At 42.1% G+C, this 12,573-nt stretch overlaps 2 protein-coding genes and 1 long non-coding RNA gene across 4 annotated transcripts in view; 2 read left to right on the forward strand and 1 right to left on the reverse strand.

Annotated features, from left to right (window-relative positions):
* abcc3 (ATP-binding cassette, sub-family C (CFTR/MRP), member 3) overlaps nucleotides 1–1,329 on the forward strand; it is a 43,624-nt gene extending 42,295 nt beyond the window's left edge. For both annotated transcript variants that reach the window (XM_076033754.1, XM_076033755.1), the window contains exon 31: nucleotides 512–1,329. In XM_076033754.1, coding sequence (XP_075889869.1) covers nucleotides 512–623 — 112 coding nt within the window. In that variant the 3' untranslated portion in view covers nucleotides 624–1,329. The remainder of the gene's footprint in view (nucleotides 1–511) is intronic.
* A 1,866-nt stretch (nucleotides 1,330–3,195) lies between these two features.
* LOC142893305 (uncharacterized) lies at nucleotides 3,196–4,786 on the reverse strand. The gene is made up of 2 exons (XR_012927685.1): nucleotides 4,655–4,786; nucleotides 3,196–3,416 (listed from the first exon to the last, which is right to left on the reverse strand). It is a non-coding gene; the product is annotated as an uncharacterized LOC142893305 (long non-coding RNA).
* Nucleotides 4,612–8,490, forward strand: wfikkn2b (WAP, follistatin/kazal, immunoglobulin, kunitz and netrin domain containing 2b). The gene is made up of 2 exons (XM_076033757.1): nucleotides 4,612–5,239; nucleotides 5,877–8,490. The coding sequence occupies exons 1-2, from the start codon at nucleotides 5,045–5,047 to the stop codon at nucleotides 7,440–7,442; spliced, it is 1,761 nt and encodes a 586-aa protein (XP_075889872.1). The 5' UTR covers nucleotides 4,612–5,044; the 3' UTR covers nucleotides 7,443–8,490.
* The last annotated feature ends 4,083 nt before the right edge of the window (nucleotides 8,491–12,573 follow it).

Here is a 12,573-nt window from a genome sequence, read left to right on the forward strand (position 1 = left end):
CGTCCACACAAGGAGGCACCATGGTCTGCAGTGCCCCTATGGGCACACCAGGCGTAACTCCCAGTGTGGAGGGCCCCCAATGAGGAAACACTGGCACTAAAAGTACAATGTCAGTTGGGCTGGATTGTCCACGCCAGGCTTCCTTAGAAATATAGCGGTGCAAGATGGCAGCTAAGTGGGAGCAAGACCCTTGATCTATGTATATTCTTATAAGAACTATTCTAACGGTAGGAAAACTAAATTACACTTATTGTACTGCAAATATACACTTTTATTAATGTATTAATGGGCAGTATATTGAGTTTTTACCAATATAAAAATCATAAATCAGGCCAGATATTGCGCACTGGAGCTTTAAACCGTCATCCAGATGGTTGGTGGTGAGATACGTGTCAGACAAGGTCTGATTGATTTTCAGAACGACCCGGCTTGGCTGTAAACACATTATTTACGCAGTGGACTTATTAAAAACCTGCATTTAAATCAACTAATCTTTCCTCTCCTTCTACAGAGTGCTGGTGTTGGACAAGGGACAGATCGCAGAGTTCGACACTCCTACAAACCTCATCTCCCAGAAAGGAATCTTCTACAGCATGGCGAAGGATGCGGGTCTGGTGCAGTAGAGCCCCCTTGTGGCCACAGCTTTAACCAAGCCGAGTCGAGGATCAGCTCACTTTCCGTTCAGTCAGACCTGAAGTTCAGAGTTGGTGGCGGAGCTGAAGAGGTTCTCTCGCTTTCAAATTAAGTCTGGACTTCTTTGCTGACTTGGATCATTGTGGCAGCTGCTAACAGTTTGTCAGAGAATAATTCAGGACATTTAAAAAAAAAAAACACACTTTGATTGTTTTGTACGTTTCTGACGCTGACTGTTTTGCGCTGCGTGTGAAACACTGTCTCTTTGGCATTCAAATAGGAAAAAATAAAATCAAGCCATATCTGCAAGCATTAGGTGGTCCAAGCCTGCCCTTCAGTGCCTTCTGCCAGTGGGATGAAAAACAAAGCCAGTGAATGTATCATTACATAGTGCAGTGAAAAAAGCCGTACAGAAAAAACAAAACAAAAGGACCTTTTGTTTTCATGTCGTGTTTTTTTTTTTACAAGGAAAAGCACTGTGCCACTGTACTTTCCTCAGAAGAAGAAGAAGAAACACACTCGTTTCGTGATTCTCTCACTTATTTTTGTACTGTACCATTATTTAAGTTGTTATGAAAAAAGTTGTTTCATTTAGGGATGTTTGCTCAGTGTGTGATTCTCTTGTGAACCAAATCTATAAAGACTTGAATTATATACCACCAAAATATGACACAATAAAATGCATTTATTAAGAAATGTTTGCTGCTTGTGGTTTGTTTTTGACATTAAAGTGAAGCAACATCGTTACTTAAAGGGACAGTTTATTCAAAATGTAACACTTTCACGAACACATGCCATTCTGGAGTTTTACAGATGGAACAAATTCAAGCAGTGCTATTTATGGCAGTGATTTGAGAGATGTGACAGTAACTACTTATCTGGATCCTCCTTTAGACAGGTGTTCTTATTCCTGTTTGGCTTTTCTTACATCATGTGAACTAAATTTCCAGCCCCAACCCATTTTCTTTTAAATAAATTGTTGTGTTTTTAAGGAAGGTAGCCACACCCAGATGTTAATGCCTGAGGTTACCCCACTAATACGGGAACGGTAGCAGCTCAGAGTCTGTATGTGTGCACTGTACTGTATGTGGAACCCTTCTCACTGTGACTGTAAATTACTTGTTTGGTTGAATTCATTGCACATATTGATAATGGTAACACATGCGTGAGATAGCATTCACTTTTTAATAGAGCTAAGCTACTGTAATAGCTACTGTAACCAAACCAGAGTGCGAGATATTCTCTCACCCACTAGAGGGCAGTCATAGTCAATCAAACAGATACCTGGCTATTCTAAATCAATGTTTGGACTTTACAGAAAAACGTTTGAGCGGCAGAGCAAGCACCCGTAAGCTCGTAAAGTGGCTTGCAGACTCGTGACTTCATCTGGGATAATGAGGTGAAGAATTTTATGAAGAACATTTGGAATGAATGTGTAAAGGTCCTGTACTATTGAAATTACATTTTACATCAACAACATCAATTTTACATCATTACATCAACATTTTCTAACAACAACATGGGCCTCTCGGCGACCATCCTCAATGAGGAAAGTTCAACATTAACTTCTTCTGCTTGCTACACACTGAAACGTCTCTCTTTGAGTCATAAATAATTGTATCAGGCTTCTCCACAGGTGTCCAGGAGGATCATTTAACAAAATGAAAAGAATAAAAAGAGAATAGGTATGATATGGGACTATCAAAATGTTGTCTGTATCTTGAAAATAGGGGCCATGCTGACCAACAAAATTAAATAAAGAAAAGTAAACTAACTTTGTTTTCACAACATGCTTTCATAATCATTTATTTAACTACCACCTCTGACTGAGCAAACAATGCTTTTGTGTTATACAAAAAGCTTTATTGTTCCCCTATTTTCCACCATAACGTTTACAGCTGTGAGTATTTTGAACAAAACAACCAGGTATACCAGTGTGCTTGTACGGAATGGTAAAAGCACATTTCATACAACAAAAGGCTCTTTATGAGGTCTTAGCTTTCTTAATGGAGCTGTTAAGTTCAACACCAGACTCAAGCTGGTAAGCCCACAGAGAAATTATTATTATTATTATTATTATCATTATTATTGTTATGTAATGATGATAATAATAATAGACTACGAGAGTACAATAACTACAAGAATGTAGTTGTCTTATTAACAATTTATTTTTATAAGTAATTTCACTGTGTATAATATTTAATGACAATAATTGGATTTCCTGAAGCTGTTGTTTTGTACTCAATGAACCTCAGCTGGGAGCCAATCCAAGGATGATTTTGTGCTTTCGCTTATTTTATTCACTTAGCCTGAAGCCTGGAGTAACCAATAACCACTAGACATAACCAGAACACCAGAAATATTCTCCAAGTTTAAAGTTAGATTGTAAGAAGTTGTTGAAATATGCACAGAATGTGTGCAGTTGATCTCATTCGAAGGTAAAATAGAGCAGCCATAATCCTTATTACAGGAGTGAGACCTGCAGCCAGGGTCTTGGAGAATGCCAGATAAACAGGTGTTATTTATTTGCTTGTCAGGAACAAACATTGAAACACACACACACACACACACACACACACACACACACACACACACACACACACACACACACACACACACACACACACACACACACACACACACACACAGAGGAGAGAGACAGACAAACCACCTAGTCTGCATCAGAAACAGACACTGTAATGCACCAGCACATGGGAGCAGCAGGAGTCTACTACTATTGCAGCCAAAGGTGGTCCGATAACTTCCTTGTCCTCAGCTGAACTCTGAAAGAAACCAGCAGGAATGATATAAAAACAAAAGAAACATTACAAAAAAACACCTTCATTCAACCTGAGCCGCAGCTCACCTACTCTGTGCACCAGACGACCCCATCGCCTGATCCTTTTTTTTTCATGCATATTTTAGTCACCCTGTCCTCATCTCACCTCATCTAACCTCTGCTCGGCCAAGACTAACATTTTAGTCTCAACAGAGAAGGCTGTACATTTCCATTCAAGATTGTGCTCTAAAACATGTAATCCTGTGTACAAAGACATACTTTGTGCCAGGCAGGCAGAGAACACAGAACCCAGGAATAAATGTAGAGTGGAATGTAATAATAATAATTATGATAACAGTAATAACGGTAATAACAGTACTACTACTACTACTACTACTACTACTACTAATAACGATAATAATAATAAAAAAATAAATAAAAATAAAATAATAATATGTTTTTTATTATTATCTTGAACTCCGTTAAACCGAAAGGAAAAAATGTCTTAAATCAAAACTTATTGGAAAACATATTTTAGTGTGACTGTCATAGTGGAAACTTCTCTGAAGAAAGACATTAAGTCGAACGAGGACGGTATCTACTCGAAATTTTGGATTATTTTGAATATATTGTTTTTCTAATATGCAAAATCACAACAAAAAATATGTATGCAAAAATATAACTCGTTTGCGAGGGGAAGTTGTGTAGTTAACATCCGATTTGCCTATATAAAATTGAAGTAATGTAAAATATCACAATAATTGTTTGAAGTCATTTCTCTGGTTTCCAAAGAACAAAAGATCAACAGAGAAAAACAAATGAGGAGAAAGTTGAGCTCTTAAAACCATCAGTGATAAGGAAAACAGTCAACACTCTCCAGATATCCAACCTGGACCAAGAAGTAACACAGAAATTCTTATGCATTGGGCAACAGCCCATGTGCAATCTACTCTACTCTAAAAGTGGGTTCGGTGCGACAGCAACCCCCCCCCCCCCCCTCCACAAAACGAGCAAAAATAATAATAACAAAAAACGTATTGAAACGAATTTATTGTATTGTAATAAGAAAGAACATTGGGAGGAAATTAACACTTACATACATATATACTATGTTGTAATATTCTTATACACTTATTAAATGCAAAGTCCTAATAAACGAATTCCGAAAGTGGAAAAAAAAAAAAAAAAAAAAAAAAAAAAGCGTGTTCGAACGGCGGGGACCATGAAACATGTTCAAATTACCTTTCACGGTCTTCTGTTCACTTCTTTTAATTGAGCGTCACCTCTCCGCACTGCGCCGCTGCTGCCACTCAAGGGTTAAACGGTGTAACCGGCGAACCTTTTTAAGCAGCAGGTGATCCGGTGGCCCCGAACCAGAGCCCACCGGCGACTCCCACTCCTGCCTCTTGCACCTCTGGAGCAGCCCACAACTGTCATGTTCCCGGTCATCAGTGGGCGAGTTCTGTTCGCAGTGAGAGCCGCGGGTCCATAGTCAACTCCCTTCAACTGCCTTCAACCCCATCAGCACGCACCGACCTCGCACACTTTCGTCCTCGCGCCACAAGTGCGAAGTTCCTTTGCGCGCGCGCCGTATTTGTTCATCGCTTCTTTGCGTCGCGTCCCGCTCCGGAGATGCTGTGGATGCTGCGGTTCCCGCGCTCGATCTGGATCCTGGCGGCGTGCGTGACGGTGTGGACGGAGCGGCAGCAGGTGGGAGCGCTGCCTCATGTCACCTACTCCCACGCGGGCATCTGTCCCAACGACATGAACCCCAACCTGTGGGTGGATGCCATGAGCACGTGTACGAGAGAATGCCTGTCCGACAAGGTAATGCACAACAAACAAAAACTTCAGACATATTTGGTTCAGTTCAGTTTGTTCATTTAAGTTAAGTTCAACTGTCTTTGATCCTTTTGGATTGAACAAATATTTCTACGATGCAGATCTGTGAAGTTCTATAAAACTGCAGTTTCAATATACATATACATACATTAAAAAAAAAAAAAAAAAAAAAAAAATCACTGACGCTTAATCAGGAGACTACTACTGACACCGCGCCCCAGGTTGTCATGAGCTGTATAACTTTGGTGGCCTGTCCAGTGCTCTTGCAAGAACATGTCTTGCAGGACCACAACAACACATCTCTACTGGCTGTAGAGAGGCTGCTAACTAGTCTCGATGACAAAGGTGTCAGAGAGCAAATGAAGACCAAACAAGAGGGAAAAAAAGAGAGAGTAGCCAAGCAAGGAACTGAATAGACTTGCTCCTGTGAGAAAGTGCAGGGCAGGCAACCAAAGTTATATTGTCAAGTCAATGTATGATTGTTAAAAAAAATAAATAAAAATGCATGTATACATTTATGGTGGAAAAATATGCGCAGAAAGCTCAAAGGACATGTTCGCAAAGTGTAACCTTTGCATGCCCGTCCTTCTCCCTCACATCACAAGTCTGTCCTCTCTGACAGGAGTGCGAGTCGTTTGAGAAGTGTTGCCAGAATGTGTGCGGCAATCGGAGTTGTGTGGCTGCCCGCTACGTGGACGGAAAGAAAGGCCCGGTGGGGATGCCCAGGGAAGCCACCTGCGCCAGCTTCATGTGCACCCAGCAAGGGTCCGAGTGTGACATCTGGGACGGCCAGCCGGTATGCAAGTGCCGCGACCGCTGCGAGAGGGAGCCTAACTTCACCTGTGCCTCGGACGGCATGACCTACTACAACAAGTGCTACATGGATGCCGAGGCGTGCTCCAAGGGTATCACCCTGTCGGTGGTCACGTGCCGCTTTCACCTCAGCTGGCCCAACACCAGCCCCTCGCTGCCGCAAGCCACCACTCCGCGGCCGACCACCGCCACGCTTCAGGCCACCATCCCGTCCCCCACCGTGCCTCAGCCGCCCCTGGTTGTCAGCAACCCGGCTCAACAGACCGTGAACGAGGGTGACACCGCCAGCTTCCTGTGCGACGTGACCGGTCGCCCCCGGCCTGAGGTCACCTGGGAGAGGCAGCTCCCGGAGGGCGCGGAGAGAGTGATCATGAGGCGAAATCACGTGCTTGGCAACATGGTGGTCACCAACATTGGCCAGCTGGTCATCTACAATGCCCAGGCCGGTGATTCGGGGGTCTATACCTGCACTGCTCAGAACCCATCCGGCTCTGTTCAAGCCAGCTACCCGCTCATGGTGCTGCCCACGGAGCCATTGAAGACGCTCGAGCTCAAGAATGTGACCGGCTGCCTGCCTGAAGAGTGCCAGAGACCCCCTGACAACTCAGAGGATTGTGGTAGTGAGCTGGAGAAGGTCAGCTGGTACTACGAGTCCAAGACCAACAACTGCTTCTCCTTCACCTACTGCAGCAGCAGCAGCAGCAGCAGCAGCAGCAGCAGCCAGCAGCCCAGGAAGGTTTTCAACATATACGAAGAATGTATGGAGTGCTGCGGTCCGGAGCTGTCGGGCCCCTGTGGCCTCCCCTCCCTCCAGGGCCCCTGCAAGGCCTACGAGCCTCGCTGGGCGTACAGCAGCAGCCTGCGCCAGTGTCAGTCTTTCATCTATGGTGGCTGCGAGGGCAATGAAAACAATTTTGAATCCAGGGAGGCCTGCGAGGAGATGTGCCCCTACCCTAAAAATCACCATTGCAAGGCCTGCAAGCCCAGGGGCAAGATGGTGACCAGCTTCTGCCGCAGCGACTTCGTCATCCTGGGTCGCATGACGGAGCTCACCGAGGAGAAGGACTCTGGCCATGCCCTAGTGGTCATTGAGGAGATCCTGAAGGATGAGAAGATGGGTCTACGCTTTTTTGGAAAGGAGCCACTGGAGGTCACCTTCCTCAACATGGACTGGAACTGCCCATGTCCCAACATCACAGGTGCTGCTGCTGAAGGACAAGTCATCATCATGGGCAACTCACACGACGGCATGGCCGTGCTGCAGCCGGAGAGCTACGTTGGTACATCCAGCCCACGGCGAATACGGAAGCTGAAGGAGGTTGTGTCAAAGAATACATGCGATATCCTCAAGGCCATCACCAACAGCCCTCAGTAGAGTTACAGACATGCTGAAATGTGTACAAAAGTTTTTGTGTTTTTGTGTAAAAACTTGCCTGGATTACACCACCTGACCTTTCAGTGAATCTTCCTTTAATGCAATGGGTCATGAATAGGAATGCAACAATATCAAGATTTTGCAGCACAACAGTACATCCACAGTACAATAACAACTGTGCCATGGGTATGGTCGAGGTATAATTCACCATCGTCTGCATATTGTTTTTTTTTTGTCTGTACGCAATCGTTTCTCCTTTTTCATTCCTTGACACAGAGAAACCACCGTCTTTCCTTACGTGCCATTTGAAAAAATCTCAGTCCATCTGTCTCCTGCCTCCTGTGGGTTTCATCGCATTCAACCTGTGCTCTGCTACGAGACTAGAACGTAAAGTGCGGAGGACGATGGACACATGAGAGTCGAAGGTAAATAGTACATCCCCTGCTCTGCTTTGCACAAAAAAAAAGCAGACAAACAAAAATTCAACAAAACACTTTTCCCCTTGAAGACCTATTAGACGCTTTTGTCACCACAACAGTGAAATTCACCACAACACGGAATCCTTCTTAGCTCCTCAATAAATATCAGCCATGCAGAATTTTGCCTGTTTTTTCCGTGTGGTCTGCTGATAGTGCTGCTGATTGAAATACCATGAGACATCAATCACAATCCTCATGTTGCCTCACTCCTCCCGACTCGCTCCCTTGTCATGCTCTCTTTTGTCTTCTGCAGAAATGAAGGTTGCAAACTTGCACTGAGGTATGAAACAGCTGTGACTGACTCTCTTTTTAGTGTATATGGCTCAACCATCCTATGATTTTTTTTTTTTTTTTAATGCACCACATGTATTTCTCAGCATTACATTATTCATGTCGCTTTCATTTCTCAGCTGTTGGGCCGTTTGAATGAAAGGCAGGGGTCTTGTACTCGCAGCTTTGTTTCATCCAGATGATTGAGTTGTAAGATATTTTTCAGTGACATTCTTTCCAGTCACTCTTTTATATACATATATATATATATATATATATATACATATATATACATATATATATATATATATATATATATATATATATATATATATATATATATACATATATACATATATATATATATATATATACATATATATATATATATATATATATATATATATATATATATATGCTTGTGCTTGTGCTTGTTTTTCCCCCACCTATTTATTTTCACATATACTTTCATGCAGTTCTTGTACCTCACTTTCTCTTAAAAAGAAAATAGCATTTTGTATCTTTTGGTGAAACAAATAAAGATTTTTGATTGTCCAGTCGATTGTGCTGTCAAATCCTTCATTTTAGTTTTAAATGAATGCTGTCTAAAGAGTATGATAAAGTTCAAAATATCGCTCTGGATAGCGGGTCCACCTTGCTCACCGCTAACATTTGTCACTCTCAGAACACTAGTATAGTCAGGTATTTTACTCTACAGATGAAGAAGCAGGAAATCTCAGGTACTCTGAAAAATCCAACCAGCTTCATCTTAGTCATTGCTGCCAAAGACTGTCTTTGGATTCAGTTTTATTTCAACTGGGTGGCATTTTTTTTTTTTAGATCAAAAGAATAAAACAAGAATAATGAGTGACTTTGATTTTAAGCTGCAATGTACAGCAGCTAACTAGAAACAATTATAATCACTTTCCAAGTTTGCTCCTGTCAAAAGTTTCCTATTTCTTTTACTCTGCTGCTATGCAAATAAAGCAAATTGTATTCAACTCAACTCTCTAAAAATGCTTTCTTTGTGCTCTGTAGCAGATGAATATATCACAAATTTAAAAGAGTTTAGGAAATATTGCATCTTATATGCCACGTTAAGATAAATTAAAAGTGAAATACAGATCAAATCAACTTTGACTAAAACTGGACCTGAGGCCTCCGGAACAGAGTGGACCTACATTTTGTGACTTAATTTGGATGAGCATTTTGTCTGTCTGTAAGCTGCTGCTGCTGCTGCTTATCCTTGTACCTGGGCAGTCACTCTGACAGGTTGTGATAAAGGAGAGCTGGGAATTGCGTATCCCCGGCCCCCTCTCCTGACAGAGCCGACAGATTGTAAAAACTTGTTTGTTTTGCCTCCATGATCCAGTCTAATTGGGTAAGAAGCCCAAGCTGTAAACCTCAGATCCACTCCCATGCAAGAGTTATGCGTTTCATGCCGTGCCAGCGGGCGTCTCTGCGTTACCGGGAACAGCCGTTGGTGGGCTACGACGAGGGTGTTCCGTTTCCCAGATGATATTCTGTTTCTCCCATCCAGAGCGGCGAGGGAGGCGGGAGATCGGCCCATGTATGGCGTTCTTTTACTGGCAAAACAACCACCAGGGAGCCCAGGTCTGTACTTCAGCAGCTGTTGAGGCCCCGCAGCAGAGAAATATTGGATGCGCAGCACCTTGGATCGCATCGGGGGAAAAAAAACATAAATTCATCCGAGTTGATGTGATTTATTTTTCCTTCAAACACATTGTGTGCACAGTTTGAAATGTACCAGTGACACCACATCACGTTCTACACGTCACCCAAGGACGGTCTGCGTGTATTCCCTCATTGGTTCAAACTGCTCCACTTCACACAGTTTCATGGTGAGGTTCAACAGAGCTAAAGGTGTCTTGCTGAATGAATGGCGTGAAAGGTGATTATGACTCTGTATGGGAACTATTTGATACAATCTCAGTGTGCCTGGAAATGAAACAATGGATGATGCAATTGTGTGTTCCTCTCAGAATTTACAAATGGAAAAACATTTACAAACGTTTACATGAGAGCAAGAATGTCATTTGGAGGAAGAATAATTCAATAAATACAGAACGATTTGTAGTCATATTGTACTGCCCAAGTTGTTTTCTATGAAGAATGTTAAGATGCCAAGAATATAGAATATATGTTATGCCATTCACTCAATCAACATATTTTGTTTTCCAAACATAAGCAACAACTCCTCCTAAGACTGGGTTTTGTTTTTTCTTTGAAATTTAAAAATGACATAAAGACTTCCACAACCATCCACAACTGACTTTAGTAGTCTTTCTAATATATCAATCATATCTAATAAATATCAACAGCCTAATATATTTTCAACCTGAAAGGGAAATCATCAGAAGTGACAAAAAAATCCATCCGTTACTGTATTTGCTTGGTCCTCTTTTTTTTTCTTTTTAAATGAACACAGGATTAATAATTAAAAAATTCTAATTTATTCAACTGACATGACATGCCTGCCAGTGCAGTTATGCTTAAATTATGTGATGTACATTTGATGCCATAACATTTTTCCAACATGGTCAATTTTTATTTTTCATAATTTTTTAATTTTGTAAAACAATGTTGCATTACATTGGCAAAATTTAATTCTGAACAAATCAGCTCAAAATGTTTTGGACTATTTGTTTTAGTCTCCCTCTTTGGCCCAGACCAGTCCATTACCAGAACTGTTGCTGCTCGGATGTGTCTTGGATTGAGTCCATGTGGTGACTGTTAAAGTTTTAATAGGTACAATCTGCAGCTCAGCTGGGGTAACCAATTCAACTAAAACCACTATGTGTTCTTTCAGTCTTTTCCTATGGTTGCATAAAACACATTTCCCCACTACTATGCAAAGTTTGAAGTCTCAAAAAAAAGAAAAAAAATCCCCCCAAACCCAGTCAATTATATTTAACATATTGCTGACAGATGTGGTGGTGCTCCTTTGTTTGAGTGCTTTAATGCTTCTCTAATTTGAGTAGGATCAAGTAATGGGGTGCTCAGGTTATGCTTTAGTATGCTTGCGGAGCTTTTCCCCTTTCCCTCGTCTTTAAGCCTCGCTGCTGGGACGGGGTCACTGCGTTCATGTGGCAGGGTTCACACAAGGCAGGGATCGTCAGCGCGGCCTCTGTGAGGTGAAGACGCAGCCCTGCGGCAGGTAGAGAGGACCCAGCGGAGTCACCAGAGAGCCGTGTTGCTTTGATTCTGTGTGTTATTTCTATGCACCGGCTCCATGCGGTGTATCGGACAGCGGCACATGCTGAACACATCAGCTCACTGGGTGGTTTAAGACCTTTGATTCATGACCTCCATCTGTTATGGCCATATCACTTGGAACATCAAGTGAAAAGATACAGTAGTTGCTCACACGCATTGACTGGAGATGAACAGGGACCCGTGGCTGTATATCATCCTGGGGCGGCAGCAGCAGAAAGCCTTGAAGCTTAGTTGGTGGTAGCAGCTCCCTGGCCGGGGAGCTTCAGGTGCTCCGCTCAGGATGGAGAAATGATTGGGAAACAGGGTCACTTCCCTGAAACGCACCCAGAAATGAGGAGAAGCGAGGTGCTTCAGCCTAAGGTGCTGCTTGGACATGTCAACAGACACTCTGTGAAGGCAATCAAAGTAGGCCTCAATAAAGACAGGGAAAGATTGGTTCTCTGCAAATTACTGATAGCATAATACTATTCAAAACAGCAGTAGTTTGCTATCACAAGGTGAGCTTTACATGGAAGCTGGTACTATTTGACCTGTCTCAAAGCTCCTATATTTCGCAACATTCACTGTGTAAAATGTTTTCTGTCAAACTGGATATTTTGAGTCAATTGTTTCATCCCTGCTGTTGCTTCTTCTGTCACAATTAATAACTGTTTAAAATGTTTCTTGCTTTGTTAGATTATTTATTCAGATTTACACAATTTCTTACATTTTAGCAGTCCTCCCTGCTCTTTTTCTTCATTGAAGACTTTAGTGCAGAGGATTCATTATTATTATTATTATTGTTATTATTATTATTATTATTATCTCAACTAGATGAGTTAATAAAAAGAAAATTAACGTTGGGTTAGTTGAAGCAAGCTCAGCACTTCATGAGAGTTGAGCAGCTCTCAGCTGGCTTCCCTTTAGGAATTGTGCCAAAGTGCACATGCAAATAAACCAGCATCTATTTACTTCTTTGAAGTAAGTTAACATATTAATACCTACGCCTTGTGCGGTAAATGACGTGTTTACAAATCAGAAAACACAACTCAGTTGTTGTGTGAGCCACAGCATCCTCTAGTGTTGAGTAGGGCTTGTGCAAAACAACAACAACAAAACAACAAAAACTGAGGGAACAATCGAGTAATTTATTTATTGACTTATTT

This window comes from Nelusetta ayraudi, unplaced genomic scaffold, assembly GCF_046127955.1.
Source record: "Nelusetta ayraudi isolate G7.1 ecotype Tasmania unplaced genomic scaffold, CSIRO-AGI_Nayr_v1 ptg000042l, whole genome shotgun sequence".
NCBI classification, from domain to species: domain Eukaryota; kingdom Metazoa; phylum Chordata; class Actinopteri; order Tetraodontiformes; family Monacanthidae; genus Nelusetta; species Nelusetta ayraudi.